Source organism: Eupeodes corollae, chromosome 1 (assembly GCF_945859685.1).
Source record: "Eupeodes corollae chromosome 1, idEupCoro1.1, whole genome shotgun sequence".
In the NCBI taxonomy this organism is placed as follows: Eukaryota; Metazoa; Arthropoda; class Insecta; order Diptera; family Syrphidae; genus Eupeodes; species Eupeodes corollae.
In genome coordinates, this window is record NC_079147.1 from 175,873,011 (window position 1) to 175,899,476 (window position 26,466).

At 32.7% G+C, this 26,466-nt stretch overlaps 1 protein-coding gene across 2 annotated transcripts in view; it reads left to right on the forward strand.

Annotated features, from left to right (window-relative positions):
• LOC129938399 (leucine-rich repeat-containing G-protein coupled receptor 5A) overlaps nucleotides 1-26,466 on the forward strand; it is a 94,947-nt gene that overhangs the window by 27,964 nt on the left and 40,517 nt on the right. For both annotated transcript variants that reach the window (XM_056045934.1, XM_056045935.1), the window contains exon 2: nucleotides 21,372-22,344. In XM_056045934.1, coding sequence (XP_055901909.1) covers nucleotides 21,635-22,344 — 710 coding nt within the window. In that variant the 5' untranslated portion in view covers nucleotides 21,372-21,634. The remainder of the gene's footprint in view (nucleotides 1-21,371; nucleotides 22,345-26,466) is intronic.

Below are 26,466 nucleotides of genomic sequence, written 5' to 3' on the forward strand. Positions count from 1 at the left end.
TAGTAACGATAACAGTAACGGTGGTGGTAGATATATAGAAGGCGAATGGCACTGGCACCTAAAGCTCACAATGTCAGACTGTCGAATCGGCGCGCGAGAAGGGAAACGTAGATTACCTACGTGTAAGTAATTACAATTGACAACATTTCGAACATGATTTTTTTCGCTAGCGAATTATGTTATTAATGCAGGGCAAGCTACATAAACATACAGACCTGACTGGCGGTATGTTGTGTCTTGTGTGACTCCCTTCAATCGAACATGCCCGTTTTGGGCACATATGACAGTTGTTGTACTCATAATTTATTATTTCTTATAGGAACGATATCCTCCTTATGTCTTATGATTTCCAACTGAGGTTTTTTATTATTCTCGAATTTAACATTTTTTGTTTGAAGACGAATCAGAAGAACATCAGGAACAAATCTTTACATCTTAAAGAAATAAGGTCTTGATATTGAGAAAGCATTTCATTAAGCATTCACATTGAAAACGTGTGCCTTAAGTTTTAATAAATCACACTAACTTTTTGAGTATTCATTACAAGTTGCATTTTATGGATACAAGTTTGATTACCCCAAAAAGCCATTCGGTAGCTTCTTAACTATTCGTTTAACTGAGTATCACTATCTTGTTTAAATGATATGTTGGCCTTTGGTGTGTTATTTAATAAAAAAACATAAACTCAAGGCCAATTAAATTCTTGCTTTAATCAATATTCAATAAAAACAACTTTCCAATCCTTATGTTATAAAACAGCTTTTTATAGCATTTGCTCGACCATTTCTCAAATTTACTTGTAAGATCTGATTATACAAAATTATGACTGCAATAAATCCAGACTAGAACTCGCCAGTACCCGTGGCATGATGGTTAGTGCGTTGGACTGTCATGAAAATGAGGTTTCTCAAATTAGTCGTTCGGATTCGGCCTAAAATTGTAGGTCCCTTCCATTCCTGACAACAGTACTCGCACACAGGAATGGTTGAGAGTTGTAAGTCACTAGGCCCTGGTTCACAACGGACTGTTGCGCCACCCAATTTAAGAACTGGTGTAAAAAAAGGTCCCTAAGATTTGACTAAAAGTTATTAGTATGGGGAGTCTTGAGAGAGTGGACGTTCTTATTTATGTGTTTTGTTTTTTAGTATATAATCATCAGAAATATTACGTGGAAATATTGACTCTTTTCATATTTTGTCTCGTGCTTCTATAGCTTATCTAAGTCTTTTGAACAGTATTCAAAGAATTCATTATACCCTCGAGTACATCTTCAGTCCTACTGTCAAGCACAGGGATTCGTTTCTTAGCCGTACTACGCAAATGACAAATGTCTTACCACACACTCTTTTTGTTAGCATTCAAAATCAATTTACTTTTTACTGACTTCAAACCCTGTCTTCCTATTTTAATGCTCATAAAGTGTTCTTAGGGTTCCATCAACCCATGATAACGTTTTTGTGTATGTTTTTACGAAACTGAAGAATTATTATTGTGGGTTCAAGTTTTAATAAAAATTGTAAATATATGCTTTGGATATAATTAGAAAATGGTAAAACCCTAAACAAAAAAGTGCTTACAAATTAGCGTTTGTAAGTTTTTGCGTGCATATTCTTTGTTCTAAGACTGAAGACCCTTCAGTTATCAAATGTGTACGAATTCAAAAGCATACAAACATATAAAAATTAATTATATGAATTAAAAAAAAACGGTCAAAATTATGGTATTCAAACTCTAAATTCAGGACTTTAAAAACCTAAGGAGACGACTTTAAAGAAGATGGGTATTTTTTCAGATTATGGGCATAAAAATTGAGCACATTGGCAATCATTAAACTCGCACTAAAGAAAACAACATCGAAATCCTACCGAGCATTGATTTTGTCGGCTAACCATTTTACCAACTACTCACTATACTCGATGTGTCTTTGATGGGTCATAAAGCCGTTAGTATGCTATCGCTTTATTTCAAAGTGTTATAATACCACAACATTGTGGTTCTTTGGTTGCACGCTGCCTAATTGTTGACATTTGTGATACAGTTAATAAGATAAATGCGTTTGTTCTGCAACTGACAGTTGCACTGCGGTACACACTGATTATGTTTAAAGAACTTGTTTTATTTTTATTTTTTGAAATTTGAGTTGTCTTGGAGCGGTGAGCGCAATTAGTTGGAAAAAGTCTTTGATTTTGAACAAATGCGGTTTAAAGGATTGAACCGACACATTTGTTCAAAATCTGAGATATATAAATAAATCTTAGTAATGTTGCGGAATATTGGAAGGCTCTATTTTGAAAAATTGCGAAGTGACTGCTGATGTATGGTGTTACATACTTGTATGAGGTATAAAGTTCGTTAACTTTCGTAACTGTTGACATAAATTTAAGCTAACCATAGTTGTATATCTTGTAACAAGATTGTAAACTCCTAATCAAAATAGAGAAAAGTTTTGGTTTTTTAAGCCACATCATTAATCACTGCCAAAAGAATTAAGAACAAATGTTAAAAAGACAACTTGAAGAATGTTTTTAGAGACATTTTCATTACTCGAAGTTGAAATAAACTTAATGGTTTATTTCTTAACTTTCGAAATTGTTTTTTCTCCATTTGATGTTAGAATTCCCAGCTAAAGATTTTCAACTTTTAAGATTTGAAGGTTTAGATTTTTTTCAACATCCAAAGTTTATAACATCATAATTTTATATAAGATCTTGTGTTTGTTTCTGCATTAAATTGAATTCTTGTAAAATTATGTCTGAAAAATCTATTTTTGATGAGAGTTTTCCATCATCATCAGACAGTAAAGACAAAAATTTGAAAGAAGGTAGTACCGAACGCTGTGTGCTGTACTTGATAAAGTGTTTTTTTAGATGAACAGTCTTTTCGATAGATTTTCTCCTGAACAACCTTGACAAAGTAATGGTTCGGTTTTTTCGACATAAAAACCTAGGAAAGTCGGTAATTCGAAAAACCATGAATCAATTTGCCACCATTTCTTTTTATTTTATTCCTCGAAACTAACTGTCATGGATTATTATTTGTATTTACAATAAATTTGTTTTTTTTTTTTTTAAATACTATCCCTCTGTACAATAGTTTATTTTGCATTTAAAAACTTTATAAAATAAAACAAATAAAACAACAGACAGTTAAAACTATCGAAATTGAAGGCGCTTAGAGTTTATCAAGAACGGCAATACGACTTTGTGACTTATTCAAACTTTTTGTACTCTCAATTAGTTTCAAATACTGAGTGTGATCTAAAAATGTGTTTAATTTTGTTACCTTCAAAGCAAACAGAATCTGGTTTGTCGTGTAAGGAAGCTAGGTCTTTGTGGTTTCTAAGACGGGACTTAACATACCGATCATTTATATTGGCCTCAGGCAAATGTTTCGTTAACTTGACATTTACAGGGATCTTGGGGTTAAGGAATCCTTGTGATTCTTTGGAAACTGATGAAAAAGATGCAGGGTTAAGGGTGTGAGAATAGATCAAATTTGGATACGCGGATGTTTTGACAGGAGGATCAAGCATCGGAGAGCGAATTTCAAGACCCGGATGAAAAGGTTAAAAGAAACTCGTTTAGATGGAGGCTTTGTGGAAGTAGGAGAAGTTTTTCGTTCAAGGGACGAAAGTTGGTTAGGGAGAGAAAAGTTTGGAAATATTCCTGTCTTAAGAGTCCAGTTGGGTTTAATATTACTTATATTACTTTTGGGATAAGGTTTGGGTTTGTTAGGCTTATTTATATTATTATAGCTAGAGCTACTTATATATCCTCTTTGGTGAATCAGGAACTTGACAATTGAAGACATTCGCAGATATTGACACAGAATTCTCGTTTAAAATAGGAGCGAATCCTTGTGGCTTCAGGATATACGGGACAATTATTCAGCTCGAACCATGTGTTGTTAGCAGATTCAAGCCTGCTGATTCTTAAATTCCAATCGGATTACTTCCAGCAATAGCCACATTTGTTGATTTTTCGCAATGGTATTCACTGTGGTGGTTTGCTGCAGAGAGTGTGCTTACCCAGGTTTGCCGCATGGATTTCATCACGAATGGGTACGTTTGCGATATCACAAGACGGTATGCTGGGTTGTTTATTGACGACTTAGTGAAACGATTTAATTTTCTGCGATTGAACATTTAGGCTTTCAAGTTCACGTTGCACACTCAGTAGGTTGAACTGGTTAGACAAGTTTTTTTTAAGATCGTTTGCCGAACAAGTCAGCACCTTTAACTTATCGTCAATGTCTGAACTGAGAGAATTCAACCCAACGAAAACGTCGCAGTATTGTTTTTCCAGAGATATCGTGGAAAGGCACTGGGTGGATGATCGGTGAGATTGGATTATAGAGTCCTCAACACTATTGAAGACGTGGTCAAATTTCTTGGAGAGATTAGGAATTTGATCTTGGCAAACGGAATGTTCATTAGACAGGGCTTCTTTAAAACTTTGAATTGCAATCATAATATTTGACACAGATATTTTATTGCATCATAAAACATAAAATTGCGTAAATAGTCTCTAAGGTACACTCGCCTTTCTAGCCAAGCCAACACAAAAGGGGTGAAGGTAATTCCCACAAAGGCCACTGCACTTCAATAATTCCACGTTTGAGTGAACGATGACACACATTTTATTAGCGCGCGACATTATTAATTGATTTAACAAAAAAAAATTAACCCACGTTTAAAAATTCTTCAATCCATCAAATTTTAGACTGTGAAGATTTTACTTCTGTAAGCACGTTTTCTTTTAATTTTCCCAAAACACAAGAATACAATTTTTGAGACCTCTTTAAGTGAGAATATTTTAAAGCCAAACGATTTTTTTAATCCTGGTCTTGTATTTCCTTTCTTTTGTTTCTTTTTTTCAACCAGTCTCTGAAATGTTCTTTGTTTCCAAGACTTTGGAAAAATTCATACTTAAGGTCAGTCTATAAAAAATGTTCTAAGAAAAAAATTACGAACTATCGTCCCATAGCAAAGTTGACTACTTTTCCTAAAATGTTTGAATACATTTTTTTTGACATAATAGAAAACCAACATGGATTTGTAAAATAAGTGTGCAGTTACTAATTTTTTACAGTTCTCTACCTTTTTTAAGATACATTCGAAAAAAACTGAATTGGAATTTTACAAGCTTTAGTGAGGGATTTGACAAGCTAATTTATAAAATGATCCTTAATAATTTAAGCAATATATGACTTAAAGACCGTTTCGTTATGCGAATTCCGTCATATCTTAAAGAAAGATAATGTCATGTTCAGGAGTAACCATTCATGGTGTATCTCAATGATGTTACCTTCGTCCATTGCTGTTTATTTTGTTTATAAATGATTTGCCTTCTATTTTAAACAATTCCATATCCCTCACATATGCGGATAGGGATGGTAAAGCGCAACAAGAAGATCTAAATCATATTTGGAAATGGTGCAATACAAATCATTGGACTTTAAATATTCAATTGGTCGTGTTTGAACAGAGAATCCAATTTTTCTGAATATAATGTTGTACTAAACTAAAAATTAGCCTTTACTGATTACTATAATTACAGATACAAGTTGTAAAAAAAAGTTCTCCTTTATATCTGGTGTATTGGAACGATTTTATGTCCACCTATTCTTTGTCGATTGTTTTCAATCAAAGTCACACTAGCTTAAGAATCAACTAACTCCAAAGAACTATTTTAAGCGGATCAAATTATGGCACTAATAGTTCTTTTAATTAATTAATCAGTAAATTTAACAAATTCTTTATACGCATTGAATGAAAAAATAAAAATTTCAAATCTTCAAGTATAGGTCCCGCCAAATAACTTTTTTTTTGAAAATGCTTTATAACATCGAGTGAAGCTTCGGCTGTGTGGCACGTAGTAGCGTCCGGTTGAAACCAAATGATGCCAATATCCTCATCTTCAATTGTTGTGAACAAAAATTCGTTTAACAGGCCCTCGTCATTGACTGTAACGGTCACTCCTTGCTCATTTTTCAAGAAAAGTGGCCAAATTATGTAACTCGACCAAAATCCGCATCAAACAGTGACTCGTTTTGGAAGTATCGACTTTTCAATGTATGCGGACGGATTTTCTGTGCCCAAATGCAATAATTTTGCTTGTTAACATACCAGCCAAGATCAAAATGAGCTTTATCTGAAAAGATAATTTTTTGAGCAAAATCGGCATCTTCTGTAAGCGTTGTTTCCAGCGTTGTTCAAGCGTATACACAACCATATTCGTTCAACGGAAATATAAAACTAATCATGCGTCAAATCAAACATGAGCTAAGTTTACCCTTCACGAAATAAGCACTAGGTAAAAAAAACGTTGGACTGTCATGCCAGAGGCCTTGGGCTCGATCCCTGCCTGTGCCAACTAATGTTTTTATTCGCAGGTACTGCCTCTTGCGAGGAATTGACAAATTCTCCAAGAGTTATTCTTGTCATGAAAAAGTGCTTTCTCAAATTAGCCATTCGGTCTCGGCACATAAAGTGTAGGTCCCCTCCATCCCTGCAATTACTCGCACACAGGAATGGTTGAGAGTTGTAGGTCATCAGGCCCTGGTTCTCTACGGACAGTTGCGCCACCTTATTTAATTTTTAAGATGGCGGACCCTTTATATAATTTTTTTTTTTCCTATAAGTAGTTGAAATTATGTTAGCCCAAAGTTTAATTTAAGTAAATATGGTAAGCTAACGTTAGCATTAAAGGTATTTAAATAGCAAAACCAATAAAAATAGCTCGCTACACTTGGCGATTGGAATTTATTCAAGCCTCGGCTGGCTTCCCTAAAATTACTTTAAAAACATACTCGTAATGGAAAACCCTTATCTTTATAATACATTTTATAGCTTCTTTAAAACCAAATATCAAAAACAAGCAAGACATGAATTTTAAAAGATCAAATGCTCAAGAAATGATTTTCCTTGGTAGGATCATATAACATCTTTTTTCAAGTCTAGAGTAATAGTACCTACGAAGTTTTTTTTTATTTGAGACTAAGGAGAAAAAAAGATAACTTAAGTAACTGGAACTTTAGTATTTTTGACAAGAGACCCCAATAGTGCTATCTGTACTGCCATTTAAAGCCTATCAAAAATCAACCCACTCATTATCTCGAACGTTGCAAAATTTTAATTTGAACATTTACTCTTTCAGTTTTAACCTCAGTTCTCCACACGTCAAAATCTGTCTGATACATTATCAAAAATTAGATAAGTAATTAGGCTGTCTCCTAGCCTCCACACAAAATTTTAAAATAAACAAATAAATATTTGACTTACACTCCCATTAACACAACCTAACACCCTAAGCGCATACAAGCATTTGTAGGATGAAATTACACTAAACTCAGGTTGATTCAAATTATTTGTCAAATTCCAAAGTGTATTTTTGTAAGTGTAACATTCTTTTTGTCTATGAATAAATCGACTTAAAAATTAAATTCTCTCTCTCTTAATTTACAAATTTACAATTTCATTCTTCACACAAACCATCACAATCACATTAATTAGTTACAATTTACTTCTGCATAAAATCTTATCTCTCACTTTCGAAACCCTTAAATTGTGCAATTTCATGTTTTCAAAATTACAAACCCTTCCTTGGAACCTACGAGTGGGTTGGGTATTTATGGGATTTCTAAATAATTTACTGAGTCTGCCACTTTGGTATATGACTTTTATACAGTTTCAATTAAATTGGTCTCAGTTGTTGTGGTTTTTGATAAGGATACTATTTGTCCTTTCCGTCTGTCTTCTTATGCAGAGCAAAACACCAGACACCACAATTCTTGTGTTTGAATTTGGTGCTACAGTGTTTATCCTAAAACCAAAATTCAATTTATGTAAATGATTGGTTAACTACTGTTTTGTAAATTGCTTAAGCACACGATATAAATGCTAACAACATTTTTCGAATGCGTACATGTGTTTGTGAAGCATACCTAACCGTAATGTTACTTTATTTGTTTATACTGAATGAAAATAGTGTTCATCAGATGGAAATTCCATAGAGAGAGGACGTAAGTTTTCACATCATTTTCGTTGTTTTTTTTATGAAGAAGGGGTTATTTTAATCAGATCAGAAAAGAATTGATTACACAAAAGAGGCTGGCAGGGCCTTTTTTTAATTCATTAAAAAGATAATTAGTTATTGCAGCATTTAAAACATAAACATAAACAAAGTAAAATAAAAGCAAAAAATAAATATTTCATATAAAATTCAAAATAAAATAAACAAAATTTAATGAAGGGGTCTTTTTCTTGATTTGAGAATAGCAAAATCATTGATTACATCTTTAAAATCTATTCCTCTGAGGATGGCGCTTTCTTGACATCAGCGACAAACATGTCAATCTTTCTTGAACCATTGCAGCTCTGAGTTCGTTTTTGTTTCTTTTTAATTTAGAGAAGGAACGTTCCACACTGCAATTGGTCAACATCATACTGAAGAAAATTCTTAGTGTAATTTCAACATTTGAAAATTCATCTTCAAGTTCATTAGTTTTTAAAAAATTATAAAGCTCTACAATGTTGTCAGTTTTTTCATTTTCGTGTCAACTAATTTTCAAGTAGTCTTTTAAATACAGGCATCCAGCATGTAGTTCATCTCCGTACACATCTTCGTTGTAAAATTTAGCAAAAGATTTGCAGTTCTCTTTAAGTCTTTTGAATTCAGATTTTTTAATCGGAAAAAAAAGTCAAAACGTTCGCCAATCTTCGTCTGTTTCAAATTAACGCTTGGTATGTCGAAGGGTTTCAATTTTAAATCTTTCTTTCCCAGTCAGAATTACTGAGGGTCCAGAGCCGTCAAAGAAAGTATGGCATGAGCTTCTGCACCTCATACTTTCAGAAAGGTCCTTATATTCAGAATCCGGGATTTTTGTCTGGCTAATGAATCAAAGTTGTCAAAATTGTCCCTTGCATTCAGCAAATTTATTGCAACATCCAGGGTAAAATTTTGGTTTTGAAGTAAAGTACTTGTTTTATTAATTCTTTGCAATACAGAGTTCCAAAGTTCTGTAAGTATGGTAAATTCAAGCTTGGACATTTTTTTGCGAAGACTAAATGCTTCCTCTCTGGCCTCTCGTGCCTGTCATAAATCGTTCGCTGTAGACATCAAAACTTCTTCAATTTCTTGATGACCTTTATGTAAGGCGCTTACTGCATCAGCTAGCGCCGACCATCTTGTTTGAGAAAGACTTTTGGACCTAAATGAGCAGACAATACACTCCTTCGATGAGAAGATACCGAAAAGAAGTTATACAATTTTTGAATAATGTCAAAGAATTTGGTTGCTTCTAAAACACAGCCAGCGGCATGCACTCCTACCAAGTTTAATGAGTGCCCTGCATATGGTACAAAAGTGGCAAATTTACATTTTTCTTTTATTCTTGCCTGCAGACCAGAAAACCTTCTTGACATATTTGCCGCGTTGTCGTTGCTTTGACCTCTGAAATCTGTTATCAATCTGTTATCAAAATGTCATGATCCTCCAAAAACTTCAGTAAGGTTTCCGCTAAATAATCAGATCTATGTTCGTTTATTGGAAGCTAAGTTTGGACACTAGGCATCAAAGCGCATTGAAATTTCTGTGTAAAACTGAATTTTGAAAATAAACAATGAATAAGTAAAAATTAAGAGATCGTAACTATACGTTGCTTACTTTGTTTTATTAAGAGCAGCTCTGTTCTGAATTTCCATACAAACTTACAATCTAAATTGGTGTATTATTAGAAATTCCTAAATCATAATAGAATAGGTAATTCCGAATTAAATAAATAATGACGACCTATTGCAAGCTTCACTTTTTTGGATTTCCGAAAAAATAAAAATTTTATATGTAATTCTGGACGGAAATCTATAAAAGTGAAACTCACAACAAGTCTGAACACATACGAATACAATGATGTTTGTTATTCATAAATGAAAATGTTCCTTGTATTATAATTTCACATTGAAGCTGCATTAATTGAGATTTCATGTTTGTGTCCACAGTCCGTTTATTGCTGAAAAATTAAATGGAAGGTCTATTTGTCTAAAATATGCAATTACTATGGGAAATTGTTATAGATTCTATGGTCATTGGTAATGCCAAATTTTATTCATGAAATCATAATGTGAAACAATTTTTTGACTATGTAAGTCCCCTTTTCAGTAAAGTGTAGATAAGTGTAGGGATTAATGTTTTGATTATTAATTACTTGCAGACGTTTCTCCTGCAATTGAAGTGAAATACGATGTCAGTTTTGGTAATTTTTCAATTAATTCTTTCTGTTGTTTAGATTTCTTCCTTTTCTCGGATCCACATATGTACATATAATTTAGTAGGGAACGTGATTTAAATTGTTCAGCAAGTAAAGTACGAATTCTGATAATTCATTATGCATCTAAAATTGTATCGAAATATTCTTTTTCCTTGAAAATAGACCAATAGAGGTCAAGTAATGTTTCAGCAATGTGGGGGCCCCTGGTGATTGCGGGGCCCTGGGCCTGGGCCCAGTTGAAAGAGGGGTCTGGAGGCTGGGATGCGACACACACCGTTCATACCCCGATTTGTCTTGCTAAAAGGTTTGCAGGTCGTCAGTTGAATTATTCTTCAAAAATTTCAAAATTACCAACAATATTTTGCATGTAATGAAATAGTCTTACTTCAAAATCTAGTTTTGTTAAGGAGATTTTGAGTCGAAAACTAATTTTTATCAAGTTTAGTTGCATTTCTGTACTATTTTTTGTAGGTTTTAATTTTTTATAAAATAACAATTCGATTTTGCTCAAAATTTAACAGAATGTTAAAAACAATATTTCTTATAAGATAAAATTAAAATTAGACTGTGGCTTTGAGAATTTTTTAAAAAGATATTTGAGTCGAAAATCAATTTTTACTAATGTTTTTTTTATTTTTTTGTTAAAAAACTGTCAATTTCATTTTTCTCAAAATTTTCTGAAAGTTGAAAACAATTTTTTTATAAAACAAACTTAATTTGAAGCCATTATCTCACATTTTTAAAAAGATATTTGATTTAAAAACTATATTCATCAATTTTTACAAACTTTTAGTAATGCTTTTTTAGATTTTTATTTTTAATAAAACAAACTGTCAATTCAATTTTTCTCTCAATTTTATCGAACCTTCAAAAAATAATTTTTATAAAATAAGATTAATTTGAAGGCAATATCGCAAATGTTTGAAAAGATTTTGAGTCAAAAATCCATTTCTACCAACTTTTGGTACTGTTTTTTTTTAAGGTTTTTAATTTTTATTAAAAAAAAACTGTTCATTCGAGTTTTCTCAAATTGTATCGAATGTTGACAACAATATTTTTAAAAAGATAAAATTAGTTTAAAACCAATATCTCAAAGTTTTGAAAAGATATTTAAGTCGAAAATAAATTCTTACTAACTTTTGTTATTTTTTTCTAGATTTTTATTTTTTTTGCAAGAAAAACTGTCACTGTGATTTTTCTCGAAATTTTACCAGATGTTGAAAAAGTTTCTCTTCGTTGCACAAAATTGTTTTAAAGATAAAATTAGTTTTTGTTCGTAAAATTTTTTAAGTGACAAATATATTTTTCAGTTTTTTGGGTTTATAAAAAAACGTAAATACGGACATACGGACGTATGTACGAACCTACGTAAACACGCACGTACAGACATCTCTCTTTATTAAGACTCTAACGACCTTGAAATTTCGAGAAATGTCAAAGTTTTCAATTTGATAAATTGGAATGCTTACAATAACTTCCTATGGGAAGTTAAAAATCTCATTAAAATGCAATTTAATCTACCAGAATGGAAGCATATCTTTTTTATTTTCGTAATAATTCCCTTGAATTTAATTTTAATTGTATAACGTCAGTGGATATGACTGAAATTGTATTTTTTATTATTTATTTATTATAAATAAAAATTAAATTTGTATTTTAGTGGTTTCGACTTTGTGGCTAAAGTTTAACTTTTAGCTAAAGAATGGACCAAGAACACAATTCCAATCACGCTTTACATATTATTTTGTACCAACATTTCTGCTTGAAATGCTCCCAAAACCCCTCTGTACAATTTTAGTTTAGCTCTTAAGTAGGGTCTGTTTAGAAAACTGTTGGAATTTTGGAATGCTTTTATATAAATTAAATAGTTAGACCATAACTTGTTGAAAAAATCAAATAACTAAATTTGTTACTTAAGCCCTTGAAATATGTAAATGTAAGGTTAAGAAACACATAATGTTATTTTAATTTTATCAACCTTCTTTACATAACATTGAAAAAAAAATCTAAGGAGGGTGTCCAAAAACTCGTCCTAATGTTAAAGGTGTGACCCCTCCTTACTAAAAGTCATGATCCGCTTTTACCTATTTAATAGGTAATTACATCAAAATGTTTTACTTGAACTCGAAATTGCATATAAAACCAACAAAGTTCCTCTCATTCATACTCCATGTCTACAGCATGAACAATTTTACAGGGATATGGATGCTGCTTCGATTTAGTCTTGCATGTGGCTATTAATATTTTTTAGTGGCCTATTATCGTTATTATTTTTATAACATCAACTTTACTTATTGTATTTCCAGAAGCAGATTAAAGTGGAAAAAGGAAATCACTGGTTGTAGTTGAAAACTCGAAATTACATTTTTATAGTTAGTATTATTATTAAAAGAGAATTTACATTAATGGAGTTAGTGTAACTTTGTTGGTCTTAAACCTTTGAACTATACACAATTCTAGGTTATATGTTTTAGTTTGGTGAGCTTACTAAGAATGCATATATTTAACCTATAAAGCTGAATTAAGCAAAGATTTATTCAAGTTTTTTGAAATGATTTCCTTATCACGATGTTTCAGATCTGCAACGTATCATGTCAATTTTGTTTTAAGGTTTTATAGCATCGCTGTTGACAATGATGGCTTGGCCAGCATCAATCGATGCCGCTCGAGCCCAAAATTCACACCAAACAGTAACTTTATTTGTATGCAACGAACTTTTATTAGTCGACTTGATAGGACTACCATGTAGCTGATAACCTGATAGAAAGGGAACAATGTGCGCATCGTTACTAGTAGAAAACACAAATTTTGATAGTAAAGTTGTATCATTTGAATATGTTTCTAAACTTTGTTATACTTGCCATGATGATTTGTCTTTATTGACTTACTGAAAGAAAATATTACAGAAAGCAAAAGAAACAATATGGCCACAATATGGATTTTAAAATGAATCTCTTAATTTTAGATGTGTGGACCCACATCTTCTCAAATAGAAAATCAAGGAGAGCACAACCTGTGAAACACACACCATTATAATACATTATGAGGCGCAACAGTCCGTAGAGAATCGGGTTCTAGTGACTTTCAACTCTCAATCATTCTTGTGTACCGAATCCAAACGGCTAATTTGAGAAAGCAATTTTCATGACAAGAATTACTCTTAAAGGATTCATCTAATCCTCACAAAAGTCAGTAAACGTAAAAAAAAACCTTAGGTGGTAAAGGCAGAACACCTTGCATGACAGTCCCATACATAGATTTTGTATTAATTGTATGTATACGACATACGTATATATTGTCCAGGCTCGTATTGAAAGATTGAATGTCTTATTTAAAATAATTTCCGGATTTCCGGAAGTCTTTATCAATAAATCAAAGAAGATTTTAAAATAAGAGAATACTTTTCTTAGAAAGTCCTTTCTGAAAGCATTTACCTATATAATATTTGCAATAACAAAAAATATTGTAAATCAATATCTTTTTTGAATCTGAATCAAAATCATGTCAAGTTAAACAGAAAAAAAAACATTTGTCTTCCACTTAAATTATTATAAGTAATATTTCCATTTTTATCACTGTCACATAAAAAGCATTTGGTTACTTTGGAAACTTATTTTTGAACCATGATAAACAACTTCAGTATCTTGTACCTGAACTACTCATCTATTTAAATTTAAAGTATATTGTGAATTTACTGATATTAAAATCAATTCTCTTTTATATCAGGGGAAGGTATTTGATTCGAGAAAAATATATACATAAATGTTGTCGGATAAACAAATATTTATTGAAGCTTTTTTTTTTAATTTAACAAAATTAAAACTCGGTTAATTTTAGTATACATTTAAATTATTTGACAGCAATAGAAGGAATCTTAACAATTTTAGTGAACCCAAACGGGTACAATCCCTGGCCATATTATTAGACGCACTGCAGAATTTGTATAACTATTAGGTTATACGCAATATTTTTAAATAGAATAGAAAAAATCTATAAATCTGTTGTTTTATTTTTATAAAAAAGTATTAAATAGTTTATATTCTGCATTATAATATTCAAAAACCTTATTAAAATAGCTGAAAATTGAGTTTTGCATAAAATCTAAAGTGCGTCAGGGACTGCAAACGGCAGAGTCCGCATCCATCCGACCTCTATAATTTTTAGTATTTTCCTAGAATTTACAAATGTTAGCTCGAATGTTTTATGAACAAAACATGATATTACCTAAAGTAAAAAAGAATGCCGTTTTTGACATCTGTCAACATTTAAAGAAAATATATTTGACAGCTTTGTCCGAAAAAAAAAAATATTTGCCAGATCTTATATTTTACGAACAGAGATAGATATTACCTTCAAAGTAATTTTATACTTCCAAAAGTGACGTTTCTGTTAAAATTTTAAAAACGTTTTTTATCTGACCATTTAAAAAAAAATAATAGTAAACGGTTTTTCAATAAGAGTCCTTATTTCGAATAGCCCCTTTTTTGAGAAGTTTTCAATTTTAAGTACAAGCTATGCCATATACATGCAACGACGGCGCTTTTCAAAAACATATTGGCTGCTTTCAATCGTGTGTTGGATATAAGCTATTCTGGATAGGAGACATTTAGATAATTTATTGAACGAGTTGTATGTAGTTAAATCAAGATAGCTGAAAAAAAAACTTTCATCTGTTCCCAAAAAGTAAACAACCATTTAGATTTGAAGCTCCAAAATTATTGTAAACTAAAATTTAGAATTTTAATAATTCTCCGAATTTTTATCAAAAAGTATACAAATTTGATACCCTTTTTGTTGTCCACACAGCTGTTCTGTCAGGTACCGACATAAACATAGTATAAATTCTTGTTAAGTTTGGATTTTTTTTATAACCTTAGCAGTTTTGGATCAGCCGCTCTCTTATATGCACGACTCTAAAAATAGGAAATCGGATACCTTATCTATCTGCTAAACATCTGGGATCTGTTCCTAGCCACATGCAACAAGTATTTCCATTTAATTTTTATGACAAAAAGATTGCGGAGGAAATAAATAAATTTAGAAATACAAATTGGAATGAGAACTTAGTAAGTTGGAAAAGAATGCAAAATCTTTCCGGAACATAGCAAAAATTATTAAAAATAAAAACAGACAAATAACTTACCTTCAAAATAATGATGAAGTTGTTTAACAAAACCCAATGTCTTTGCAACAAACTTTATGAAAAATCATTGTGTATCTCAACACCTTAGTGATGATCCAACCAAATGCTAGTAAGTGAAACAGCAAATACAGTTCACTCACAAATCACTGAAACTTCCATGGATCAGTTTATATACATGGAGGATTTCAACTACCTAGTTTCAGACTTAAAAGTCAAAAAATCTGATGGACTCGACAGCATGAAAAACGGATATCTTAAAAACTACCGAAAGCAGGGCTCGAATTTCTTAAATTATTGATAAACGTCTGTCTAAAAACGCAATATTTTCCATTGAAATGGAAATATGCAAAGGTAATACCGATTTCTAAACATGGAAAACCGTCCCAACAAATTAAGCCAATTTTCGAAAAAAATTATTAAATGTAAAATATTACGCATCGTTGATGAGCTTCAGATATTTCCCAAAGAACAATTTGGATTCAGAACGCATAACAGTACTACTCAACTGGTATTAAGAGTCTGTGAACATATTAAGAAAAAACGATATCTTGGCAAATCGAATGGGAATATTCTACTTAATATTGAAAAGGCATTTGACAAGATGGCATATTTCAGGTTTCCTTCGTATCTTGTAAAAATTATCCAAAGTTTTTTACACAATCGTTACTTTAGTGTTTTAATCAACAACTATTCGTCTAACTGTTTCCAAGTCAACTATGGTGTGCCGCAAGAATCAGTATTAAGTCCTTTACTGTACAATATTTATACTTCAGACATTCCTAGATTACCAGGTTGCCAGATAACCAAATTTGCGGATGATACAGGCATCTTTTTAAGGCATTCATTTATTCTTACCATTGAGCAAAATTTGAAAAATGCGATAGAATTGATGACTAATTACTACACTAAATATATAGTTAAACTGAATGCTGACAAACTGCAAGCCATATTTTTTTCAGTAGAAAAAGATAATCATGTTACCTACAAAACAATCAACTTACCGTTAATGGTGTAAATGTCGAATGGGAACCAAGTGTAAAATATCTTGGTATTTACTTAGATCGAAAACTGACTTTCAGAGAACATAATGCTAGAACTCTTTTATAAATAGAAAGTCCTGTCTTAGAAACGACAGTAAAATGATGATTTAAAATATAGTATTCGAACCAATTCTTTTGGATAGAAGCCAGGTTTGGGGTTAATGTGCAAAATGTCATCTTAAAAAACTGCATGTACCACAAAACAAGCTTCTAAAATTGATACTTAACATTTCACGATATCATACCACCATTAGTTTACATGAGAATGCAAAATTTGGGTTGATTTTTCTAAGAATCAATAAACTGTCTAACAGCTTCTTGCAAAATTATGAAATCTCTGAAAATCCGCTTATAAATCAATTGATTCACTAACCATCTTTCCGACATGTTTTTGTTAGTTATAATTATTTGTACCTTTGTTTAAATATTACTCTTTAAATTGTTAATTTATTAATTTATTTTCTATATGTTCATTATTTATGTTTTGTTTGTCTTTATTTAACTATTTATTAATTTACTGAGTTATTCATTTAATTATTTTATTTATTTATTTATTTTTTAATTCATTTATTTTTTAACAATTTGTTAATTCTTACTAACAAATTACTAATATATTAAAATATATTTATCAATTATAATTATACCAACCGTTTTTTAAATATGGTACTATTAAACAAAAGTTTAGAAAACTTAAATTTATTTGTGTCAAAATGTACCCGTCCTTTTCAACTTGAGTTGAAGGTTTTATTTGTATTTTCCTTCAAAATTCTTACTTAAAAATATTATTATCTAAATTCTATATACAAATTAATAAATCAGCAGAAAATATCGTTGAAAAATATAAAATCTCGGTATGTTAACTGTGCGGTACGAAAATAAAAAAAAAGAAAGAATGTTTGACCAATATTGTTCTTCTCCCAGTCAACGCCACTATGTAATAAGCAACCCCGCCTGATGTAACGGAACCATTGACATAGTTTAAAGTCACGACGTAAATGGTTAACATTTTTTAGTCACATTTCGGAGTCTTGTAAGGAAAGTTTCTTTGGACTACGGGAAGATAATGTCCCTACCAATAATAATATAGCTGCAAAAGTCTGAAATAGTAATGGAAAATTTCATGGCAAGGAAATGAAGTTTGACTGATATAGTTTTAAACGCTAACATTCGTTAAAATTGATTTTCGACTCAAACCTTCTAAAGATGTTGACAGTTAACAGCCTTTCTTTACAACTAATAAAATCCTACCAAAAATACTTCTCAATAGTTTCATCATCACCTAATAGGTGTCCTTACGGGACACTGTCTAGGCAGACACGCAATACGACTTGGCGTAGCATCAAATGACTTCTGTAGGAGCTGTATGGACGAAGAAGAAGAGGAAACAATCTCTCATCTCTTATGCACTTGCCCTGCTCTTTCACTCAGACGCAAACTTCATCTGGGGGACTACTCTTTTGATAATCCCAGTGAACTAGCTAAAAAGGATATCAAATATCTTCTTCGCTTTATAAAAAGCTCAAAATGGTTCGACTAGTTAGAAGTAATTCTCTAGATTCATGTGGTATCACAACGGGCCTTTCTCTTGGCCTAAGTGTGTGGATTCTAAATCCGCAGCCACGTTAACCTAACCTAACCTTCATCATCACCTTCAGCATCATCAACAACTTCCATCCATCCATATGTGTACCCAAAGGCTTCTACGCCCATCAATCTCCCCAGCATAAGCATTTCGGAAACCTCTTCGTAAAAACTAGCTTATACCTCAATTTATCGATTGCATACATTTCTTACTTCTTTAAGCCTATCCAGCATCTTGTCATTCTTTTTAACATTTAATGTATGTATACAACTACATAACTTCATACAAAATTTTTAAATGTATTCTTAACAAAACTGTTACAAAATTTAACTAAATAATGTTTTTGAGGCTAATAGCACATCTTACTTGCGATAAAACATTAAATTGAAAAACTGGTCAAAACAACAACTGATAATTAAAAAAGCAACCTAAAAAATAGGTTATTAAAAGGTAATAATTATGCGTAGCTGACACAAAACTATTTTAATCCTTATATCCAATTAACATATTTTGTGTAAAAACAAAATGTTTTCCCACTTCAAAACGGCCTCGTGTTCAATTGAATTCAGCAAATAAAAAAAACATTATTTTTAATCTGTTGTTTTTTAGTTCAATCCTCGTTAATTTAAATAAAAATAAAAACTAATTTCTTTGAAATCGCGGCACAGATTCAGATACATGTTGTCATTCATTCATTATGCATGAACATTGCGCTCCAGAAAACTTTAAACTTTACATTAAAATCATTTAACATTAACACGACAAATTGACAACGATCTGACATAAAGTCCCCCAAAAATATACATAAAATAACCTCCTTAACACTAAACACTTAACACCCTGTCTTAATTGAAAGAATTCTGCATCAACTAAAATTTAAAAACATTTCCATTAGGTTGAAAACACACTTGGTACCTATACGCGGTCAATATATGTATGCAACTTTTTAAGAGAAAAACAAAATAGGTATGTTTTGCGCGCACTACAAAATAATTATGCAACCTTTTTTATAGATGGCAACATCGACAACATCGGTCTATAGCCGGCATGCTGGCTATACAGTATTTAAACAAGACAACAATTTACCTACGAACGCTGCATTTTGGGAACGTATAACAGACAGAAAGACAGGCAGATTTGAGAGACCCGCACCGCGTTTATAGGTTTCGTATGAAATGTAGAGAAGCATTGCCCACATGTTACTTTGCGCAAAAGGTGCCCAATCTGATCCCCCAAATCAATCGAGAACAAGTTTCTTAATTAAACACACCTGTGGATACGTCACATCAAGTCCGAAATGTCGCCGATGGGCATCCGAATCGACATAACATTACATACGTATACAAAGTACATACTTGTCTACATATGATACGGGGCCGACTTGATAATTTTGCTGCAGGTATAGTGATTCACGTTTTAAAAGTTCGCACTATTAATAACAATTCACTTCAAGATCTGAAAAGTTTTGATCATCACTTTAAAGATGATTTCACTTGAGTCTACTCAAAAGAAATGCCAAAAAGTTTGAGTACCTTAAAAAAATGCTTTAAGCTACACGAACTTTTTAGCAAAAAACAAAACCTTAAAAGCCTAAGGTCGACCTAACTAAAACGACTGACAATCGACTCGACATGCCTTAAAAACCAAAGCCAGCAAAAGATAATCAATTGGGATTCAGATGAAAGATACGCTCTCTATGGGTCTCTAGGGTATTGGGAGCACTCATTGCTTATAGGCTCTTTAAGGCTTTTGAGACCATATTTATACTGAAACAATATAAAAACTTTACAAAAAAAAATCACTTGCCTGATGATGCGTGCGTTGTTGAGCCGCGCGCGCTGCCGCCAACATGTGTGTAAGCCATTAAGAAGCTGACACATTGAGCTTGTGTTGTTCAACTTACGCCAAGCTCTACCACCATCAATATAAATTTACAATTATAATGGGGTAGCCCCAGGACTTAGTGGCCGCAAAACTTCTCAACGACATGAATGGAGTGGTGACGAACGACAGCGGGCGATAAGTTGATTTGGAAAAAATAAACTTTTTTATCTTTTAAATACTACATAGAAGAGGAGATCGTATTGGACCGTTTTGGAAAGGAAACATTAGATTCTGATGTCACAGAATGCACGTTACTTAGACAACGCAACGCCACCGACTTTAAAGACATTCTTTTGGTTCAAAGAAATTGAAGATTTAAACAACTGATTTTTGAAAGTTTTTGTGAGTGTCTAAAGTATGGCCAAGAGTTGTACAAAAAATTTGTTTAATCTAGGTGTCTATTCCTTTCACAAAAATCATCTCAACGAGGGGATTGCCAGAAGAACAAATTAGGTTGCACAATATCTCGTATAGAACCATGCGGTAGTAACTTACAAGGCTTAACCATTCAGATAGAGAAGACCTACATTTTTCATGCCGAATATAAACAGCTGTTTTAAAAAAGTATTGATCATGTCAAGAATTATTTCTGGGGGATTCATCAATTCTTTGCAAAAGGTAGTACCCATAGGTCAGGGCTGGCGATTGATAACAATGTGATACCCTGAAATATTGAACTTCCCTAAAAGAGTGATAAAACCTATGATGTAAGGGGTTGTTTTATTCTAGTCAATTAGATGTTTAGGTGAAGCCTAATAGTCTGCTTTTAGGAATATATTTAAGCTCTTCAAGGTTAATTTAGAAGAGTCTGTCTAGTTTTTTCTATAGTGTAATATGAGGCTGGGAAGCACCATAAGTATTGAAAGTAGCATTACCCATTAAAAAACAATAGTTGGCACATGCATGCAGTGATTGAACCCTATAACTCTGGTAGGTTTTTCCAAAAGTTTACACCCACGGGGACCAAAAGCAACATAATCGCCGTTGTCTGCGAAAGAGAGAGTCGTTGTTGTAGACCACAAATTGTTGAGTTTTCGACCAAAATTAAGTGAACAACTGGTTTTAATTAGGACGTTACGAAATCGTTTCATTATATTTAAAACATTTAATTTGAATTAAATGATAGAAAGTGTTTTATGAAAGCTCAAAGCTAACTCTTCAAGGAAATTTTACCGAAATAATCCCGAAAGTGCTATTTTTATTAAACCAGTATCAAAAGATCAATTTCAAAATGTTTATGCTGCATTATTTTTTCGTGTTCTTGGTTAATATCTGAAGAAAGACAAATTACCATTTTACTCACTCCAATCATTAATTCTTAATCCAAAACTCCAAACTCATTGATTTTCGAAAGCAATAAAACCCTTGAGATGGCAAGCCTTATTATTTTAAATACAAAAATTAATTCCTTAATATAGCCTTACCATTAAACTTGCTTTCTTTATTTTTCTTTTAGTTTCAACTGTCATCAGTCACCCAAGGGAATAATTCACAATAAATGAAGAAGCTGTCACAAAGACGTCAAACGTCAAACTTCTAACCATGACTAATGTTCTGCACACCACACAAAAATACCCTGATGACCACATTAAATATAATGAACAACATCTAATCACCTTGTCATCAATTTAAAAAAAGACACCCCCAAATATAAATTCCATTCCGAATGAATCGCTTAAACGACAATAATTAACAAACAAAAACACCACCAAAAAAGGAATGGCCGGTCGGAAAGGGCGTGCCTTTCGAACGCGTAGCTGGTTTCTTCTGAAAGATTCTGTTATATTTGTTCTAGTTATGTGTCTGCTCCATATACAAATCCAATTCGTAAAAACTGCAGATTCTAAAAGTAACACTGAATACGATCGAAAACAAAGCGATGGCAACACTGGTCGAACAATGGCAGCACTAAAAGCAACAACAAAAACTCCACCACCATCTCCATCTCCAGAAACACAAGTAACGCCAGTTAAAACACCGCCGCCATTGAATTGGGCCGTCTACCCAGCCAAGGCGGCCAATAAAAGTATTAATAGTAGTAAAAGTAGTAGAAATAGCACCGTAAGAATATTGAAGAACATCAAAATAAAAGGTATGAGTGAAAATGTGATACGTGAAAATATTATGCTGCCATCGTTCGATTCTGAACGCGAAGCTCAGCTTTTGTACGAAAAGACTTTGCAAGAGTATCATGGTGGCGGAGGTGGGGGCGTGGCCGGGGCTGGAGCCGGCAGCCGGAGTGACAATGCTGTCACCGATAAAACAACCCCCCAACAAGCGACCACCGAAAGAACTGTGCATAACATCTGTGAGTCGTGGATAGCAAGGAAATGCCACTGCCATGGGCGAATGGACCGCATATCTCTTGCATGCAGGGGCCTGGATATGCTGACCGTGCCATTGGATATACCAGCGGAAGTTGTAAATTTGTGAGTACCCCTTTAGTTCAATTTGTTTGTTTATCTTTTGTTTTAGTTCCTTGAATACTTTTACTGCAGTGTAGCACTTCTGACTCTGTATTTACTTTTGTAAATTAGAATTCACCCTCCAGGATAAGGTATTTCAAAGATATATGTATGCGGGTATACGGGGGAGACCTTCCGGGAGACATAATAAACAACCAAAAGTCCATTTCATTTTGGAGTGAGAGTGTCTGATAGTATGAAACTTCCTTTTTGCAACCCAACCACTTCAGCAAAAAATAAATAGAAATTGATTTTTGCGTGGGAAGATGGTGGCGGTGCGAGGTGGATGAATATCCTTGAAACGGATACCGTTAACATTAAATTCGAGGCCGAATTTAATCCGGAAGTGGGTCAAAATACGGACAAACATAAACAGCATTATACTTATTCAATTCCACAGAAAAAAAGAGGATCGATAGAACCATTTAAAAGCTCTCCTGTCTGATGTCTGGCTAGGAAGGCAGCAAAATAAAACGTATGGAAGGAAGGAAGGAAGGAAGGAAAGGAGGAGGTGTGATTTTTCTTTTTTCTTATTTCTGGTTAAATGGACATCAATTTGCAAGTAAACAATGTGATTTTGTTTCCTTTGTATATTCTTTTTCATAGATCAATGATTATTACATGACTGCGGGAATTGTATTGTTATTGATGCCAATTCCGGTTTATTCATTTAGTCCATCATTTTGATAAGGTTTGATATAGGTTTAATAATGGATGTATATATTTATCGTGAAGGTGGCAATGGTGTCTCGTTGATGTGTTTTCTTCTTTTGTTATAATTCGAAAATATAGCATAGGAAAAAAGACTACACAGTTCAATACAGAAGATTTACTGAGACATTAAGAGGACAAAAACTTAAGCTGATTATATTACAACTCAGTGCGCTGGATTGAAGACACTCAATACTTTGATTTAATTTTCCTTGAAGCAAGAGCGTGGAAAATATTTATGTGTCTCATGAAATGGGAAATACAATTTAATTTTCATAAATAAGGGCCAGATGCTTTTAAGTGCACCAAAGTCCGATATTAAATCGAAATAAAAAAAAGTCTGGGATGCGACCAACACTGATAACTTCCCATCCCATCTAGTGATTTGTCTAAAACCTTAACAAAACTATTAGTAACATTATTTTGTGTTAGATAATAAAATTTGAGGTCGTAATCTTTCTTTGTTTTCCTAATACTTGAGTCGGAAACTTTTCTTATTAGTGTTTTGTTGTTTTGTGGATTTTCGTGTTTGTTAAACAAATTTGTCAATTGAATTTTGCTAAAAAATTAGCTTAAAGTTAGCTACAATATTTTGCACATAATAAAATAGATTGATTACAATTTTATTAGTTTTTTATTTCGTATATGAAAAATAAAAAATGGATTTTTCGCAAACCAATTTTTTACGTAAAAAAAGAAATTCTACACAGAATGGAATCAATTTGAAGTCAATATTTAAGTTTATTGACATGATTTCGAAAATAAAACATCAGTTTTTACAAGTTTTGTGAGATATTTGATACGAAAATGAATTTTTACCAATTTTTAATAATGTTTGCTTAGGTTCTTATTATTAAAAAAACTGTAAAAAATGTTCAAAAATATATCCGATGTAAGAAAAGTTATAGTTCGTTGCATGAAACTATTTTAAAGTTCGTAAAATATTCCACATGACATACATATATTTAATTTTAATTTTTGTTTGGACATTTTTTTTCCAAATTTATACTAGTTTGTCATTACGTCACATTATAGAATATACAATTTTATTAAAGTCGTAGTAAAAAAACATCCACTCAATATTTTTGAAAGTCCTTTCCAAACAAAAGAACGTACGTGCACACGCACATCTCTGCAAAAAATCTTTGATTCAGATTCTAAGGCTTTTGAAACGTCAAGAAATTTCAAATTTTTCAATTCACCAAAACGGACTGATTACAATTACTTCCCAAAGGAAGTTAACAAGAGGCATTTTTTTTATTTTACCAAACATTTATAACTATGGCGAAATATTTTTTAAGCAACCAGCTGTTAAGGGTTAAAACCTTATTGTGTCTCCAACTTGTATTTTGCTAGTTTTCTTTTATCAAAAAAACGTATCCAAACATGCATGAACACTGACAGTTCATGCAAATAAACATAAACTAACCTATAGTAATTGAAATATCCAACTTAATACTAAGCCATTACATCCACTGCAAATTACTGAAAGTTAAACTAGCCATTCCGCGATTTTTACTCCAGCAAAATGTTGAGACATAGTGAGATGTTAAAATCGTTTAAAATTTGGTAAATTATATTTTAAGTTTAGTAAATTGCTTAAAATGACTTTACCATTTTAATAAATCGGCAGCACGCGAAGATATTTTTTTTTTTAATTCATTTTTATTAATTCATTCTTAAACCTATCTTAAAGCTAGACAAAAATTCATAAAACTAGCCTAATTATCCATAACTTACAACTAACGTAATGATCCCATACGGACACTCTAAGTTAAACTATAACACTTAATACTAATGCCTTTCGGCCCTAAGATCTATTTTACTTTAATTTATATTTTATTTATTTCTGTATTTATTAGAAAATTTTGAAAAAAAACTTATATCAAGATCCTTTTTTTTTACTTAAAAACTACTTAAAATAAGGTCCTTAATATAAATCTTAAAACTACCTATTCTACCTATAAACTACTTAAAACTAGAACAACCACAGCAGCAAATCTAACTATCTAACATTTTTGTTTTTCATATTTTGTTGTCTATTTTTTGCCTATTCTACTTAAAACTAAACCCTAAAACTATAAAACAAGTATAAAAGCCGGCCAAGGCTTAAAATACCATCCCGACTACCCACTATCAATGGCCGATTGAAGCCACCAAAACTGGTTCTCCTGCTTCACCCTATCATTTCGGTCCCGTTCGGACACAGCCCTACTGAACCGAAGGAGCTCTGCTCCGCCTTGAGCCATGACGTCCCGATTGTACAGGAGTCGCCTATCCACGGTTCTTCGTCTGACGTGGTAGATTAACGGAACTGGCAATCTATCCTGTATCAGACCGCATCTGTCTGGAATGCCTCTGGTGGAATGAACCCGCTCAAGCGTGCACTTTCAAAATACTCGTCGTTCGGATAGAACGCCCCGAAAATTAAATTGTTGGTCAAAGATATAGCTCTTGCAATGTGACCTCGGACGAGTTTTATCACGAAATTGTCAATTCTGTTGATTTGAGCCCCGTTGTATAGGACCTCGTTATAATAGTAATGCCTTAAGAAGATTCGGCTGTTCGATATAAGCCGGTACAGAGTCGTAAACACTGCCGCTCGAACACCCGAAACTTCTCCATCTGGGAAGGGGCAACGTTGAACCACACAGGACAACCATAAACGATCATTGGCCGTATGAGGGCCATGTAGCAAATTACCTTCACTCTGGGGTCAAGCCGACTGCTAAAAAACAGCCGTTTCTTCAGAGCGAAGGCTCTTCTGGCTCTGGTCAGAGCAGCATTTATATGTCTGTCGAAATATAAATACTGATCTAACCATATACCGAGGTACTTCACTACACTTTTGCTCGCTAATGGCTGCCCGTGAAGATCAACGATGACCATCTTGCGCCAATTCTTACATGTATCCCTCGTGGCTCCAGCCAACGGGCTCCGGAACAGAATTGTCTCCGACTTCTGGACATTTATTTTCAGTTTCCAGTCGTCGCAAAATCGCTGAATCTTGTCGAAATCACGCTGCAAGAGAATTCTAATAACCTCAACCTTTCGGGCCGTTCTGTACGCAATTAAATCGTCGGCGTACGCAATTGCCTTTGTAAGACTACCTATCAGATCGCTGGTGTAAATGCTGAATTCACCGCTCCCTGTTGAAGACCGTTTTTAATTAAGAATGTAGTGGTAGAAGTTACATTGCCACTTTCGACAACAAACTTTCTACCGTTAAGCATAGCACGCGAAGATCTACATACATACATATGTACTATGTTAACCAAAATCTACGAACGAACCCCTTTCCTTTAATTCTTATTTTATTAAGCTCCAATTTCAATTAAATATAAATTATTTATGATATTATTTTAACACATTTTC